This window comes from Crinia signifera, chromosome 6, assembly GCF_055691185.1.
Source record: "Crinia signifera chromosome 6, ASM5569118v1, whole genome shotgun sequence".
NCBI lineage: Eukaryota > Metazoa > Chordata > Amphibia > Anura > Myobatrachidae > Crinia > Crinia signifera.
In genome coordinates, this window is record NC_139222.1 from 278,322,595 (window position 1) to 278,340,424 (window position 17,830).

The 17,830-nt window shown below is 50.3% G+C and overlaps 1 protein-coding gene across 2 annotated transcripts in view; it reads right to left on the minus strand.

Moving 5' to 3' along the window:
- Positions 1-33: 33 nt before the first annotated feature.
- FOXJ2 (forkhead box J2) overlaps positions 34-17,830 on the minus strand; it is a 24,125-nt gene continuing 6,328 nt past the window's right edge. Inside the window, exons 2-11 of one of the 2 annotated variants that reach the window (XM_083149740.1) lie at positions 11,369-11,687; positions 9,727-9,801; positions 8,095-8,175; positions 7,800-7,931; positions 7,469-7,604; positions 6,970-7,185; positions 6,793-6,894; positions 5,771-5,989; positions 3,624-3,731; positions 34-2,654 (exon numbers count right to left, since the gene is read on the minus strand). In XM_083149740.1, the coding sequence (XP_083005866.1) occupies positions 2,548-2,654; positions 3,624-3,731; positions 5,771-5,989; positions 6,793-6,894; positions 6,970-7,185; positions 7,469-7,604; positions 7,800-7,931; positions 8,095-8,175; positions 9,727-9,801; positions 11,369-11,687 (1,495 nt within the window). In that variant the 3' untranslated portion in view covers positions 34-2,547. The remainder of the gene's footprint in view (positions 2,655-3,623; positions 3,732-5,770; positions 5,990-6,792; positions 6,895-6,969; positions 7,186-7,468; positions 7,605-7,799; positions 7,932-8,094; positions 8,176-9,726; positions 9,802-11,368; positions 11,688-17,830) is intronic. The other variant, XM_083149741.1, reaches the window with a different exon arrangement.

Sequence of the window (17,830 nt, forward strand, 5' to 3'; positions counted from 1 at the left end):
GCCAATGAAATAACGTGAAGCATCACCCACATAGCCACTTTCTGCTGATATGTTTAATAAGCGTCCAAAGAGCCTCGTTCTGAACAGACATATAAGAGGGCGTTACATAGTAAAGATGGCTCCCATGGCGAACAACAGCGGCCAGATTTAACGATGCCAGGAAAACCAGCTTCTTAGCCGCAGTCTCTATGTGGATCGCCCCCCTTGACGCGTTTCGCCAGGTTTAGAGTACCAAAAGTGTGACGGCAAAAGCCGAGAAAGGATGGCAAAATTATTTTGCGTTGGGCATTACATAGGCAAACATGGCCACACCGTAAAACAACACAGGCTTGGCGGCCAGGAGATTGAAACGGGCTACATGAATGAAGTGCTTGGTCTATGAAGAGTCCTTGTGGTGGTTTGCGGGGTAGTTAGAACGGGTTTTTCGTTTGAAAACGGTGATTTATAAAGGTGGCTTCTAGGACCGTTCCTGAGCTCCTGGTGACATTAAGCTTGGAGAAGGCATGGCAGGAGTAGGCGTGACTGACGCTGAACAAAACGTAACATCCAATATCACCGGGAAACACCATTCTACCGACGGACCAACTCTTTGTATTCCCTATGACAGACGACTGATGGGTATTGAACACAACTTTACCAATGAGCAATGTGTACCCTGTTCTCACCAGACTTGCACTGCCTACCACTCACACAAGAACACGGACTGTCCAGCAATGACGTACCAGTGTACGGACTGATAACTACACACACACTGACCACAACAGTTACACCAGCACACACTGACCAACACTGTACATCTATTACAAGGACACATTTACTGGCACAATACACCCCTTTCTCATCGGGAGTCCACTCGCCCATACATTATACTTCATCACCTGGGTGCTGCCTGGCTAGAGCCTCTTATATGCAGGACACTGAGTTATAAATGCTCCACCTCTTTCGTAGGCCACCTACCCTTCATGATCAGTTTGGACATTCACTACCGAGTGTGTAACACCAGGACTAGGACTGACTGGTACTCCCCTTTGTGTAACACCGGGACTCGAACCAACAAGTACTGGCCCTTGTGTAACACCAGGACTAGGACTGACTGGCACTGGCCCTTGTGTAACACCGGGACTCGGGCCGACAAGTACTGGCCCTTGTGTAACACCGGGACTCGAACCGACAGGTACTGGCCCTTGTGTAACACCGGGACTCGGACCGACAAGTACTGGCCCTTGTGTAACACCGGGACTCGAACCGACAGGTACTGGCCCTTGTGTAACACCGGGACTCGGACCGACAGGTACTGGCCCTTGTGTAACACCGGGACTCGGACCGAAAGGTACTGGCCCTTGTGTAACACGAGGACTGGACCCGACTGGTACTGGCCCTTGTGTAACACCGGGACTCGGACCGACAGGTACTGGCCCTTGTGTAACACCGGGACTCGGACCGACAGGTACTGGCCCTTGTGTAACACCGGGACTCGGACCGACAGGTACTGGCCCTTGTGTAACACGAGGACTGGACCCGACTGGTACTGTCAGTTGTATAACACCAGGACTCGGACTGACCAGTACTGCAATATACCGACTACATGACTGATGGTCCAAACCTCTCTGTCAGGATATTGACTGACTTGTGATCTTGTACATCTTTGTAGTCAGGATACTAACTGACCGGTGGTCTACATCTCTATCATCATCTGGGTAGCGACTGACTGACCTACACTTGAATGCCAGCTGGCTGATAGCCTACACCTCTCATCCGGGTATTGACTGACCAATGGCTCAACCTCTGTGTCATCAGGGTACTGACTGACTGGTAGCCTACACCTTTCTCAGATCAGCAACATGAGAGACTGACTGACCGGCATACACTTCTCAGTCATCGGGATACAGGCACCACATCGCATACAGACGGACCGAGTACACCTCTATCACCAGAATCCTGACTGCGGGATGGTCTGCACTAAGTCGCCATTATTGCACCAATATTTTACATCCACAGGTGAAGCTGCAGCAATACCGGGAAGATGAACCATGAAGCTGGTCACTGAGAGCTGTGTCCTGATCTTCAGGTCTGTTCAGGAGCTTGGGGGGGGGGTGGATTCCATCTGTGTACAATCTCACGAGTATCTCAAATCCAAGGTGGCTGCAAATGCCGGGTAACACTTTGTGCTGTGCAATCAGTGTACTCCTTATAAATAGATCAGGCCTTCCTCTCCCCGCGTACACCGAGAGTCCTCCCCCGTGCTAGCACCAGTATACTTGGCACTTGGAGACTGGAGGGATCGCTTCCTTGTAGGCAGAGAAGTCACTGTCCGCTTTGCTGCATCCAGCGCCGCAGGGAGAGGAGGGAGGAAGGGGCTGTGCATGGGGAGGGGTGCTGGTCTGCTATGGTTGTCTCCTCCTGTCCGGTGAGAGGGGCATGTTGTCCCTGATTGTCAGGCGAAGATACATTTATATATTTATATATATTTATATCTATACACTTGGAGGGGTTGTTGTACCCTCCTATATTTCTTTTCCTCCAGGGCGTTGGTGGTGCGCAGAATTTCTAAGCAATAGAGTCCCAGTCAAATTCGTCTTGTATTTCGTCGCTGCTGTGCGGATAGCGGAGGGCCGGGCGGCTGGGCGGGTACATAGGGCGTTGGGGGTGGCGACCTGTTGGGGGAGAGAAAAGGGTCAGCAAAACAGGGACACTGGCTGTTACTTGGGGACATATTGTGCAGACTTACAGTGACATTCTCTAGTACACTCGGGCCATTCGCACAGAGGGGCTGATTCAGATCTGCTGTCGATTGGTGGAGGTCTACTCGCGCGCATGTGCAGAGTCCCGCTGCGACCGCCTTTGGTGAGATTTTCACTCGTCGGGGCGCTTGCACAATGATTGACAGGTAGAGGGTGTTCCGGGGTGGACACCCGGCACTTCATGGGCGTGCCCACAATAACGGTGGGTGCGCCCATAGAAACCCTGCGTGCTCGGGGTGGGCGGCTGAGGCCACGTGACATCAGCGCCTCGGCCGCCATCAGGAGAACACTGCAGCTGAAAAGTAAAGCTGGGCAGCAGTGTATGCCAGGGCGAACACCCGCGAGCCGCCCGGGAAGGTCCATCGCTTGCGGTCTTTTTACTTGTGCTGGATCGCATGCAACCCCTGTTCCCCGGTGCCAGGAGAGATGTCCGAGGTCGGACCTGCAAGCCGGAGACATTGGAATGGGCAAAATTGGCCCAAATTAAGGTAGTGTGTAGGGGCCTTAAGTCCTGGGCCACCCTTCGGCTGTGAGCAGAGGAAAAGTCTTGCAATGGTGAGTAACCATCGGAGGATTTATCCTGTGTGCGGGTGCTTGCAAACCGATGTGTAAGCGCGCATATCCGCTCGCAACGTATCGCGGTGGGGGGATGCGTTCATCGGGCCGGCTAAATATCGCAGCCTAGCAAGCAGATCTGAATTACCCCCCCAGAGTCGTATATAATGTATACTTATAGAAATCATCAGCTCACAAGTAGATAGGTTACATATAACATCTTTACGTATTCCTTACTATTGCTTCTTTACTGTATGTAATATGTCTGCAGGACAATTCACTAACATTTCCCAATCAGGTTATTGCCCCATGCTGTGGAAGCCTCACCTTGCTGGCTGTATGTTGGGGGCGCCTGGCTTTGGATGGGATATCCAGGGGGTGCAGTGAAATTGTGACCACAGACAGATGCGGTTGGCTGGTTCTGCCCATAGGTTACTGGAGGTGAAAAAGAAGAATTTAATGCTTTTGGTTAGTCCCCTCTTCACCCACCATTTATGTTTCCATCTTTTTAATATATTAAAGTTAATTTACATTACTCTGATCTATTTACTTAACAACAGCCTATGGGTGTGGTGCATTTCCCACGGCGCTACCTCTTAGAATCGTGATTAATATATATTCAAAAAGTTATTCTCTGTATCTGCTGTCTTCCCTAGTCAACGTCACTTTGCGTCAGAGAGTCTGGCGGTCTTGGTCCGCAGTACATAAAAAGCAAGAAGAGGATATACTTTGTGTAGAATTGGCTAATTTTCTATAATCCGGTATCAGTGAAGCTGTAGAAATACCATCCGGTACTTCACACCAAACTTCTCATAGGAGCGTGCCCCACCTCACTTCTACAAGAAGTTATGCTAAACATATCATGGTATCTTTCAATAATCTCCAACGAATACGTGAGTATCCCACTCACTTCTACAAATGATAGCTTATCAAGGTATCTTTTTCCGGATGCGTACCAGTACTCACGTCGTCAGATGTATCATGACTCACATAAAGGTTTCTTTCTCCTTATGTCAAAGATGGAGCAGACCACTCAAAAAGGGGCAATTTATTTATACAAGTAACCTGACATCTGTACAAAATAGAGGAAAGGTCCTACACTCTGTTTCAAAACTCCAGTGTTTCTTCCTCAGGGTTGTAGAAGACTCTTCCTCATTTGCGGGGTTTTAAAGTCCTCTACAGCCCTGAGGAAGAAACACTGGAGTTTCAAAACATATTGGCCCAGTACATACTTTTTTATTGGAGAGGAACCTTAAGGTAAACTTCTGGTGTTTTGTCCTGAGTGAAGCAGTCAGTTATCTGGATGGTCTGGCTGTCTTCTCTCCCGACACAAGTACTCAGATTGTAGGACCTTTCCTCTATTTTATTATTTTATATAGATATCATGCTACTTTTATAAATAAATTGCCCCTTTTTCAGATGTCTGCTCCACCTTTGACATAAGGAGAAAGAAACCTTTATGTGTTGCATAATACATCTGACGACGTGAGTACCGGTACGCATCTGGAAAAAGATACCTTGATAAGCTTCAGTTATTTGTAGAAGTGAGTGGGATACACCTGTTCATTGGAGATTATTGAAAGATACCATGATATGTTTAGTATAACGTCTTGTAGAAGTGAGGTGGGGTTCGCTCCTATGTGAAGTACTGGATGGTATTTCTAAAGCTTGATTGATACCGGATTATAGAAATTTTGTCAATTCTACACAAAGTACCATATATCCTCTTCTTGCTTTATATATACTGAGGACCAAGACTGCCAGACTGAGGCAATGTGAGGTTGACTAGAGAAGACAGCAGATACAGATAAGAACTTTTTGAATATATATTAAACACGATTCTAAGACGTGCGAAGTGGGAAGTGCACCACACCCATATACTTAATTAAGGGCTATTTGGGAACTGGCCCTTCCTGCACATTTCCTAGAGGCAGCAACCTTTTATAAGCGCGCGTAGATCCTTCAAAACCTTTTAAACGGCCTGATTGTGAGGCGGGCATTGCAGCACCCCTCGGAGTCTGTTGCCGGTGTTCCTTTTGCGATATTCTGCAATATCCGCTTCATGCCATTGCCTCGTGTCTAAGCATGCATCTGCAAGGGCCGAGACACTTGGTTTGAGCATTTTTAGATGCTCAGATACCACTTGGCACATCTTCATATGAATCCATCCATTGCACCATCAAAATTCGCACCAGCCTCATGCTAGGAGCAGATTCTCCAGCAAGAGTCTGGCCTCTCCATTTCCAACCCCTTAGCAACACACCCATAAGACGGACCATCTACATGTAACCACAGGGCCACCTCCAAGTTACCGCCCAATACATTCTGAAGGTATTTCCGAGGCTGCGCTTCCCCAATTAGACCCGGACGTATTTTCAGTAGAGTCCGAAATGGATGATGTACTGGCTCAGAATCGAGATCTTAATTTCTTCTTACACCAGCGGTCACCTGCCCCCGCATTGTCCCTTTCTTACCTGCCATGGTGTGCCCAGGCTTCCCGCCTTGGAGTGCGCAGGCACTGCTGGTGGTGGGCGGCAGACATGGAGCCTGGCAGGAAGAAGATTGCCCATGTGTTGGTGGCAGGAGTCCCGTGTGATTTAGCAGATGGCTTAAGGAGTCACAGAGGCTGGCAATGTGATGCTGATCCAGGCTCCAGTTCTTCAGCTCCGCCTGACGTAGGCTCTCCATAAGGTCTGGAGGAAGGAGACAACAGTCTGAGGACGCGGTCTATGCTCGTTATTTGTATAATATAAAAAGCAGATCCTATAAACAATCATCATGCATCATATTTGTCCCAGAAGTCACCAGTAGGGGGAGCCACTGACTATTTAGCACTAGACTTCCACCTTAGGAATGTTAGGGACCATTCTGATGAGTTCTCCTGGCCGTGGTAGGTGGGCCCAAAATATTATGCTAAAACCTCAATTTTATTCCATGTTAAATTACAGTTTATTATCTTTGTGCATTTTATCCTTTTCCTATTTCGCACATAAATAAAGTCACTCGCTCGACACATGAAAAAGGTTGACCTAGCGTTAGGTAGACACAAGCATTAGGTTGACATTGGGAAGGTCAAGAGTCAAAAGGTCTACATTGGGTTTTCAAGTTTTTTTGACCCGACAGGCGCTATACCATGCCCTACCATCCACTACGGTGTGGTGGGAGAATGTAATAGTGCGCGGAGCGCATCGAGGCACGTGCCTGAAGAATGGCGAGAGTATCGAGGGGGCGCAGTGCACTTCTTCAGTTCGACATTTGGGACAAAAAAAAACCCCAGTGAAAAACCCATGTCACCCTTCCCAATGTCTACCTAATGCTTGTGTTGACCTAGAGCCATGTCGCCCTTTCTCATGTGTTAACCTAAGGTCTGTCGACCTTCAGTGGTCAACCCAATACATGTGGACCTTAGTTTGATCTCCCTAATGACCCATACCCATAAGCATTACCTGCCATATCCTTGCAGGGCAACATGACCCTCATCCCTTTTATGACTCACCTGAGAACTGGGACAGATCCACCGTTGACCAGTCTAGGTTGCTGACAATCTTGAAGCTCTCCTTTAGAGAGTCTATATTGGAGCTCCAGTCGCTCGGGAGCTCTGGGGAAAGATAAGAGTGTAAGCTCTGCTGTCGAATGCTCAGGTGGCGAGAAGTTTCCAGAGTAGAATACCTACCTAGAGACATCCCGGAGGTAGGGGGCCTGGGCATTTGCTGGGAGGGTAAATAGGAGGGCTGCTGGTGCTGGTGCTGGCTTTGATGATGAGAAGAGGGGTTGCTAATGTTGGGGACACTGTGTGGGTGCAGCGAGGATGACTCTGCCGAATTATGTTGGTACATGCAGCAGCTGGATGACTGAGGCGGCTGTACATCCGTCGGTAGAGGTGAGAGTCCTGGAGATAGTAACGGAGACAATCAGATGCTAGTCTGCAACGTGGGTTATGGAGAACCAACTGAACTAATCCATTACTAGCCCTGTCCTAAGTCATTAAGCTGCTTGTGCTTACAGGCGTACTAACATGCCAGAGGAACCGAGGTGAGACCGGGGCCGATTTACCCCTGCCAAGACTTCTAAAGGGTCTTCTCATCTAGGATGAAGTGCATTTATCTGCAGCCGTTTGTAGCCTCTCCTCGGTTACCTGGCACGCTCCTACTCTACCCCGTGCCCATTCTCACCCTGTTTACCCTGCAATGTACGGTACAGACTGCGGAAAGAGCAGCTGAGGTCTGGGATCTCCGAGAAGGAAAACTTGTAGCAGTCGTTGTTGTATGAAGACGCTCTGGAGTCTGGCGGCATGTGAGTTGGGGCTGCCTGGGGGACACAAGAACGTGGATGTTACTCAGATATAGACATAGACCTGGAACTCATCAACATGGTCAATTCAGACCAGGACAGCTGAGGATAGGGTTCCGGGCAGGTAGCTCCGAGCACAAGGAAGAGAGACTTTTAGCTGTTACAGAGCAGGGAACATTGGAAGACAGACTGGAGTACCCCCAAGTCACTCACCTGGCTGTAGCTGGGGAGAGGCGAGTTATTGTCCATGTGATGTCCTTGTGTGTTTTCTGTAGGTAAAGACACTTCACTGGTGGAACTTAATGGGCTCTTATTGACCTCCTGTTCGGTGGAGTCCTGGGAGAGCTGTGAGTGGAAATCATTACATTAGCGCATCCTTCTATGCTGAGCCCCAACAACTATCGTTACATTGTGTCTCATCCTGTGACATGGATCTGGTGGGTGACTGGGAAATGATACGGATGCTGGTAAGGACCAGCATCAATAGGGAGGGGTGGGGACCAGTTACCTCGTCGTCTGGGTGCGCCCTCTTCCGGCGGGGCAGGGTAACGTCTTCTTTTGGGCAGCTGTCAATCATCCAATAAGATCCCTAGAAATCAGATGGCAGAACGGACATGAGCTAGTTCTTGGTGATGGCTTCCAGTTATTCTAGATCCCTGTTTCTGCGTTCTCATCCCTGTCCTACAGTATGCCTCGTGCTGTGATTCTCTGGTCTCTTCCACAGCTCATTTACTACATAGATTGTTCTATGGAGACCACTTACCCCAGCCGTATATTATATGGTATCCAGATGGAAAGCGGACCGTACATAGTCATTTGGTCAACGGGGCAAAAGGTTGACATTTAAATGGTCAACATGGACATAGGCCAACAGGGTTCAAAAGATTGAAATGGTTAGGGTTAGGCATTTGGCGGAGTTTAGGGTTAGCCTATGAGAGTGGGCACTTAGGGGTATGGAAGGAGGCGGTTTGGATTAGTCCGTGGAAGGAGATGGTTATATTTAGCACATGGAAGTGGATAGTAAGGGTTGTCCCGTGGAATCGACAGTTATCCCGTGGAAGGGGACGGTTAGGGTTAGCCCATGGAAGGAGGCAGTTAGGATTAGTCCGTGGAAGGAGATGGTTACATTTAGCACAAGTGATTAGTTAGGGTTATCCCGTGGAAGGGGACGGTTAGGGTTAGCCCATGGAAGGAGGCAGTTAGGATTAGTCCGTGGAAGGAGATGGTTACATTTAGCACATGGAAGTGATTAGTTAGGGTTATCCCATGGAGGAGGACGGTTAGGGTTGTCCCGTGAAATTGACATAGTTAGCCCGTGGAAGGGGACGGTTAGGGATAGCCCACGGAAGGGACGGTTAGAGTTGTTCTGTGGAAGGGTATGGTTAAGGTTACACCGTGGAATGCGGGAGGCTATGGTTATCCTGTGGAATAGGGGCGGTTAGTCCGTGGAAGTGGATGGTTAACCTTTTGCAGTCCAAAGTTTGTTTTGCAATTCAAACAGTCCGGTTTAAATTAATTATATATATATTTTTTATTATTATTCAAAAATGTTCTACATCAAATGTTGAACGACGTTAATGTTCTTATTTTAAAGTGGCTCACCACTGGATCTGCTACTAGCGCTAGGGCTGTTGAGCCTGACTAGACGTTGGGACTTGAAAGGGTTAAAGTTATGCCATTAAAGGGGGCTGTACGGTTAGCCGATGAAGGGGGTGATTAGGGTTAGCCCATGGAAGTGGATTCATCCAATTGACTGTCGAAACACTGTTGATCTGCATCCACATTACACACCCTTCGTAATACAGTCCGTTGTGATTATGTGCTGTGAAGAACCTGTTCCTTTCTAGGTTTCTCTGCTCTAGTACATAAAAACACACCTTAGATTCACATGGAGCACAATCAGCACCTGTAGAACCATCTTGCGGATATGTCCCCTGTGCCTGCAGAATCGCCTTAGACAGACACCCGTAGTAACCAATGTGCTTTCTTACAGCGCTGTGCCTGGGTGATACGTTTACAGTGTCTCTTATACTGGACATCCGCCAAATAAGATCGAGGCACGTGACCCATATCTCCCGCCCCTAACCTACTTTCTACCATTGTAAAATAATTCCCCCGCCACCAACATCACCATACTGACCTTTCCAGGGTCGTCTCTGGGACGCGGCACTTTCCGGAAACATTTATTTAAGGACAGGTTGTGGCGGATCGAGTTCTGGAAAAGACAGACATGGATCATTAAGTTAACTTAAGAAGATCAGGATGCAGTGATTATAGGAACAGATGGATTATCCCAACACCTAGGGGCTGATTCTGATTTAATCGGTCCCCCGTGCATTCGTTTGGCAACTGCGCATAGTTATTTATGCCCATGTGCAGCCTCTGTGTGCTCGCACACGGAAGTCCGAGCAGGCGGGAGTGATGATGCGTCCCGGGGGATTTGCCCATGGGTACACCCAGTGTTTTATGGGCGTTCCCATGGAAAAGTTGCTGGGGGGGGGGGGGGGCGGGCAACTGACGTCAGCGGATGTCAGCTTCCCGCACAGGGTGCTTGGAAACTGAGAGTCTCCGATCTGCGAGAGCTGAAGAAATCATTCGCTGGTCGCCGGGCATCGAATGATTTTTCCCCTGCACCCAAGGCTGTGCGGGGATCGCGGCGTGCGTCTGAGGGACTCGCAGGACTGCGAGTCAACCAGGATAAGGTCCCTAGCCCAGATGTTGTGCTGAGATTACAGCCAGGTCTTGCATACGATGGGCAAACTGGTTCTACCACGTTACAGTCTGATCCTTCCGCAGCCACATATAATCGCACCCAGAAAACAGGATCACTAGCTTTTCTATAGTGGAATACAGGATCTGTGATCTGGGGCTGGCGGAGTTTGGTGTCTCATATTGTGGCTGGTAATGGTATAATGCGCCAATTCAGACACAGGTCCGAATTCCTTCCCATCCCCATCATCCACCTTCGGAGTGGCCCCTAAATGACCTCTCACCTCTGCGGTGAGATTAATTGAGCACTTTGCAGAAATCTTGGGTACTAAGGATACTTCTCCCCGTTCTACATCTCCGACCTCATCACGGCCCACAGTGCTTTCTCTGACTCTCACCTCTGTCCGGATGACCTCCTCGCAGCCCCACATACAGGACGGCCCAGTGCTGCACCACCCCCAGCTCGCATCGGATTGGGCAGTGTGTTCCCCATACACAATGCCCGATTCGTCCTGCATAACTTCACAAGTTGATCTCCACCAGCTCTTGCTACAGGATCACCCGTACACACAGCACGATGTGCCGATATATCTTTCGATATATTTAGCATCGGCCGGGTTGCAGATATAGATCGCTGGTACACACTGGCCCAATGGTCCTATTTTCGGGATGCAGTTATAATCCCGGCAGTCGGAATCCCGGCGTTCAAAATCCCGATGCTGGAATCCCGACCACTGAAATCCCGACACTTTCTCCACGACACCCATAGATGGAGAATAAATTTGTGTGCCGAGCGTAGTGAGGCACCGGGCCCGCTGCGTGGCGAGCGCAGCGATCCGGCAAGGGGGGGGCATCCACGTACCTCCCCCCCTTGTCGGGAATTTGAACACCGGGATTTCATATCAAACCCCTATTTTCAGCTTTAGGCTGTTAGATGTCACAGGCAGGGCCCTCCATCCTCTTAGCTCCTACCATCACTATGCTTTCTGCCCACCCTCCCAGGGCATTGGATCATTGAGGGCTACTGTTATTAGCTGTCACTTGTCTGCAGAGCTTATCAGCGGTCAGGTTACCTTCCACCCGACACCGGCGTTGCGGTAATACGGGAAGTTGTCGCAGATCCAGCGGTAGATCTCACTGAGGGTCATGCGCCTGGCAGGTGCAGAGTTGATTGCGTACTGGATGAGATTTGCGTAACTGTAGGGGGGTTTCCCATCTCGGTGGGCAGCCGCCTCCTCCTTGGTGAGCATGGCATTGGGGTCAGTGGGAGATCCGGGTCCTTTTCGTCCACCAGTGCCCCCTTGGGACCCCTTCATTGCAGCCTGGATGGTCAGCTGTGGCAGCCAGTCTATAGAGGTCAGGCTGCTTCCCAGGTCCGACGCCATCTTGTGGCTGAGAGGAAATGATAGCGTATTAATCCAGAACTTAATACAATGCTATAATACATAGTAACATAGTAATTAAGGTGGAAAAAAGATGTTAGTCCATCAAGTTCAACCTATCTAACGTGTAACTATTGACTTGAGTAAGTCATATCTATAGGATTCCTTTAGTGGCCAAAAATGTTTCCAGGTTTGATTTAAATTAATTAACAGTAGTTGCTGTAATCACCCCACCGGCAATGAGTTCCAGAATGTTACTGCTCTAATGGTGAAGAATCCTCTTCTTAATTCATTACGGAATTTATTTTCCTCGAGCCTTAGTACATACCCGCGTGTCCTAAGTATAGGCCTGTTAGTGAACAAATCATCTCCCAGTTCAATATGATTCCCAGTCTTGTATTGAAACATACTAATCATATCACCTCTCAGCCTCCGTTTCTCCAGTGAAAACATATTCAGCCTGGTTATCCTATCTTTGTATTCTAGTGATTCGAGACCTTTTACTAGCTTAGTTGCCCTTCTCTGTTCCAATTCATTTATGTTCTTTTTAAGGTGCGCTGCCCAGGACTGAACACAATATTCCAAGTGTTGTCTCACCAATGCCTTGTAAAGAGGCACTATCACATTGGCATCTTTTGTATCCATTCCACTTTTAATGCATGGCAGTGTCCGGTTTGCTTTTGCTGCTGCACTTGAGCTGTGTGCACTATTACCCAATTTTTCATCTATGATGACCCCCAAATCCTTGTCTACTGCAGAATTCCCTATAAGAACTCAATTTAGCCTATAGGTAGCTTGTTCATTTGTGTTCCCATAATGGATTACTTTTAATTTTTTCAACGTTAAACTGCATTTTCCACCTTTCTGGCCACCTTTCCAGTTTATTTAAGTCACTTTGTAGGGTTTCCGAATGCTCTCATGAGTTAATTTCCTTACTCAATTTTGTGTCGTCCGAAATATTGCAATTTTACTCACTTTCAATATCATTAATGAATATATTAAACAAGGTGGGTCCCAATATTGAACCTTGTGGGACTCCACTTTGGACCTTACCCCAGCTGGAATGTATGCCATTTACCACCACTCTCTGTCCCCGATTGTGCAACCGGTTTTTAATCCAATTACAAATTTTATCTCCTAACCCTAAATTACCTAGTATCATTAATAACCTTTTATGAGGCACCGTGTCAAAAGCTTTAGCGAAATCAAGCAGTATTACATCAACAGATTTCCCTACTGCCTTCCTCATAGAAGCTAGTTAAATTAGTCTGACATGATCTATTTTTGACGAACCCATGCTGAGCCTTACTTATCACTTTCTCCTCTTCTAAGAAATTTTGGATACTATCTCTTATTATTCCTTCTAATATTTTCCCCACAACTGGTCTATAATTTTCTGGGTTAGTTTTGCTACCTTTCTTCCATTTTGGTACTACATTAGTTATGCGCCAGTCCCTTGGTACTGTCCCCAAGTATATTGATTCCTCGAATATCAGATATAATGGTAGTACTATGACAGAACTCAATTCTTTTAGTATCCTAGGGTGTATTTTGTCCAGGCCAGGAGATTTGTTACTATTTAGGTTCTGTAATCTATTTTTGACTATTTCCTCACTCAAACATACAGTTTGGGAGCAATCAAAATCCGAGCATTTAATCTGTGGGAGATCTTCTGAAGATTCTTCCCTTGTAAATACCGAAGCAATAAATGTATTGAATAATTCCGCTTTCTCTTTTCCTTCTATTACCAGGGTACCCTGCTTATTTTTTAGTGGGCCAATCTTTTCCTTCTTTAACCATTTCCCATTTATACAACTGTAGAATTTTTTGGGATTAGTTTTGCTATTTTACGTTCAGTCTCTAATTTAGCCGTCTTGATTGTCGCTGTATGCCTCTCTGTGATATTATACTGGTCTGAGGATGTTAATACTGGTTTATGTGTCACATTGTATCGTTCATTATCTTTAAATTCAGTCTGTAATAATGTAAAGTATGCCCATTTGTATCTCTTGTGCCTCCCCCCTCCCCAATCCCCCCTATGTCAGCCACTGTCTGCCCAATCTCCCCTATGTCAGCAAATCTGCCCAATCCCCCCTATGTCAGCACATCTGCCCAATCCCCCCTATGTCAGCACATCTGCCCAATCCCCCCTATGTCAGCACATCTGCCCAATCCCCCCTATGTCAGCCGCTGTCTGCCCAATCCCCCCTATGTCAGCCGCTGTCTGCCCAATCCTCCCGTGTCAGCCGCTGTCTGCCCAATCCCCCCTATGTCAGCACATCTGCCCAATCCCCCCTATGTCAGCACATCTGCCCAATCCCCCCTATGTCAGCACATCTGCCCAATCCCCCCCCCCATGTCAGCCCCTGCCTGCCCAATCCCTCCCCTATGTCAGCCCCTGCCTGCCCAATCCCGCCCCTGTCTGCCCAATCCCCCCATGTCAGCCCCTGTCTGCCCAATCTCCCCCATGTCAGCCCATGCTTGTCCAATCCCCCCCCCCATGTCAGCCTCTGCCTGCCCAATCCCCCCATGTCAGCCTCTGCCTGCCCAATCCCCCCATGTCAGCCCCTTCCTGCCCAATCCCCCCCTTTGTCAGCCTCTGTCTGCCCAGTCACCCCCGTATGTTGTCAGCCTCTGCCTGCCAAACAACCCCCATGTAATCCTCTGCCTACCCAATCCCCCCTATGTCAGCCTCTGTCTGCCCAATCCCCCCCTATGTCAGCCCCTTCCTGCCCAATCCCCCCCCTTTGTCAGCCTTTGTCTGCCCAGTCACCCCCCTATGTTGTCAGCCTCTGCCTGCCCAACACCCCCCCCCCCCATGTATTTCTCTGCCTACCCAATCCCCCCTATGTCAGCCTCTGTCTGCCCAATCCCCCCTATGTCAGCCCATGTCTGTCTAATCCACCTCCCTATGTCAGTCGCTGTCTGCCCAATCCCCCTTATGTCAGCCCGTGTCTGTCCAATCCACCTCCCTATGTCAGCCCCTACCTGCCCAATCCCGACATGTCAGCCCCTGCCTGCCCAATCCCCCCTATGTCAGACCCTGCCTGCCTAATCCCCCCTATGTCAGCTGCTGTCTGCCCAATCCCCCCTATGTCAGCACGTCTGCCCAATCCCGCCCCTGTCTGCCCAATCCCCCCATGTCAGCCCCTGTCTGCCCAATCCCCCCCATGTCAACCCCTGCCTGCCGAATCCACCCCATGTCAGCCCATGCTTGTCCAATCCCCCCCATGTCAGCCTCTGCCTGCCCAATCCCCCCCTGTGTCAGGCTCTGTCTGCCCAACACCCCTCCCCCTTTGTCAGCCCCTGTCTGCCCAATCCCCCCTTATGTCAGCTCCTGTCTGTACAATCCCCCCCATGTAATCCTCTGCCTACCCAATCCACCCTATGTCAGCCCCTGCCTGCCCAATCCCCCCATATCAGCCCATGTCTGTCCAATCCACCTCCCTATGTCAGCCGCTGTCTGCTCAATCCCCCCTATGTTAGCCCGTGTCTGTCAAATCCACCTCCCTATGTCAGCCCCTACCTGCCCGATTCCCACTATGTCAGCCGCTGTCTGCCCAATCCCTCCCTATGTCAGCCTCGGTCTGCCCTACCCCCCCCCCCCCATGTCCGTATCTATCTGCCCAATCCCCCCTATGTCAACCCCTGCCTGCCCAATCCCCGACATGTCAGCCTTGTCAGCCCCTGCCTGCCCAATCCCCCCCCCCATGTCAGTCCAATCTCCCCTATGTCAGCCTCTGCCTGCCCAATCTCCCCTATGTCAGCCTCTGTCTGCCCAATACACCCTATGTCAGCCTCAGCCTTCAAAATCCCCACTATGTCACACTATCCACTGCCCATCCCAACACTTCCCGCTGATGCCTGCCTATCCCCACATTTCCCGCTGCTGCCTGCCTATCCCCAAAATGTCGCTTCATCTTGCCTATCCCCCCACATCTTGCCTGCTACTGCCTGTCTATACCCACACTGCCCACTACTGCCTGCCTATCCCCACACTGTCCGCTGCTGCCTGCCTTTCCTCACACTGTCCGCTTCATCTTGCATATTCTCACACTGTCTGCTACTGCCTGCCTATCCCCACACTACCTGCCTGCCTATTCCCACATTGCCCGCTGCTGCCTGCCTATCCCCGCACTGCCCACTGCTGCCTGCCTATCCCCACACTGTCCAGTTCATCTTGCATATCCTCACACTGTCCACTACTGCCTGCCTATCCCCACACTGCCTGCTACTACCTGCCTATCCCCTCACTGCCCGCCTATCCCCTCACTGCCCGCTACTGCCTGCCTATCTCCGCACTGCCCGCTGCTGCCTGTCTATCTCTACACAGTCCACTTTACCCTGCCTATCCCCACATTGTCTGCTGCTGCCTGCCTATCCCCACACCGTCCGCTGCTGCCTGTCTATCCCACACTCTCCACTTCCTCCTGCCTATCCCCACACTGTCCGCTGCTGCCTGCCTATCCCCACACTGTCTTCTGCTGCCTGCCTATCCCCACACCATCTGCTGCTGCCTGCCTATCCCCACACCGTCCGCTGCTGCCTGTCTATCCCCACACTCTCCACTTTCTCCTGCCTATCCCCACACTGTTTGCTGCTGCCTGCCTATCCCCACACTGTCTGCTGCTGCCTGCCTATCCCCACACTATCTGCTGCTGCCTGCCTATCCCCACACTGTCTGCTGCCTGCCTATCCCCACACTGCCCGCTGCTGCCTATCCCCACACTGTCAGCTTCATCTAGTATATCCTTATACTGCCTGACACTGTCTGCCTATCCCCACAGTGCCTGATACTGCCTGCCTATCCCCACACTGCACACTCCTGCCTGCCGATCCCCTCACTGTCTGCTGCCTGCCTATCGCCACACAGTCTGCTGCTGCCTGCTTATCCCCACACTGTCTGCTGCTGCCTGCCTATCCCCATACTGCCTGATGCTGCCTGCCTATCCCCACACTGTCTGCTGCCTGCTTATCTCCACACTGTCTGCTGCTACCTGCCTATACCCACACTGCCTGCTTCTGCATGCCTATCCCCACACTGCCCGCTGTTGCCTGCCTATCCTTACACTATCCACTTCATCCTGTCTATCCCCACACTGACCGATGCTGCCTGCCTTTCCCCACACTGCCTGCTACTGCCTGTCTATCCCCACACTGCCCGCCTATCCCCACACTGCCCACTACTGCCTATCCCCATACTGCCTGCTGCTGCCTGCCTATCCCCATACTGCCTGCTGCATCCTTCCTATAACCACACTGCCCACTACTGCCTGACTATCCCCATACTACCCGCTGCTGCCTCCCTATCCCCATACTGCCTACTGCATCCTACCTATACCCACACTGCCCACTGCTGCCTGCTTATCCCCATACTACCTGCTGCTGCCTGCCTTTCCCCATACTGCCTGCTGCATCCTACTTATAACCACACTGCCCACAGCTGCCTGCCTATTCCCACACTGCCCGCTACTGCCTGCCTATCCCCATGCTACCCACTGCTGCCTGCCTATCCCCACACTGTCCGCTTCATCTAGCATATCCTTATACTGCCTGTCTATCCTCACACTGGGGCAGATGTATTAACCAGCGTTAAGTGCAAAAATGCACTTAACGCTGGTTAACTGGGGGGGATTACGTCTGTCCTAATGTATTACTAGCGCACCTAACGTGCGCTAGTGACAGCCCGCCGAGTTACACTCGGCGGGGCTGTCCCTGCAATCCCCCCCAGGGATTAACGGCCGGGGCGATGTATTAACAGCCTTCAAGGCGTTAATTCGCCCCGGCCGCTTCGCCAGCTCAGGGCTAGCGTTGTCCTATCCCCCACTGTGGGGACAACGCTAGCCCTGCTTCTGGCTAGGGCTGCGCTGGAGATCTCGCGTTTTTTGCGAGATCTCGCGCATGCCCAGTGCGGCCGGCCGGGGGACAGGAGATAGCGCATCAGTATTAACTGATGCGCTATCTCCAGAAAGGGACATCGCCGAAGGGGGGAGTTAACGCTCCCCCGCTTCGGCAGACAAGATGTTAATACATCTTGTCGATGTCCCTTCCTGCTTCGCCTCGCTATTGAGGCGAAGCAGGAAGTATCATAGCGGCGCGATAAGCGCTGCTATGATACATCTGCCCCACTGCGTGCTACTGCCTGCCTTTCCC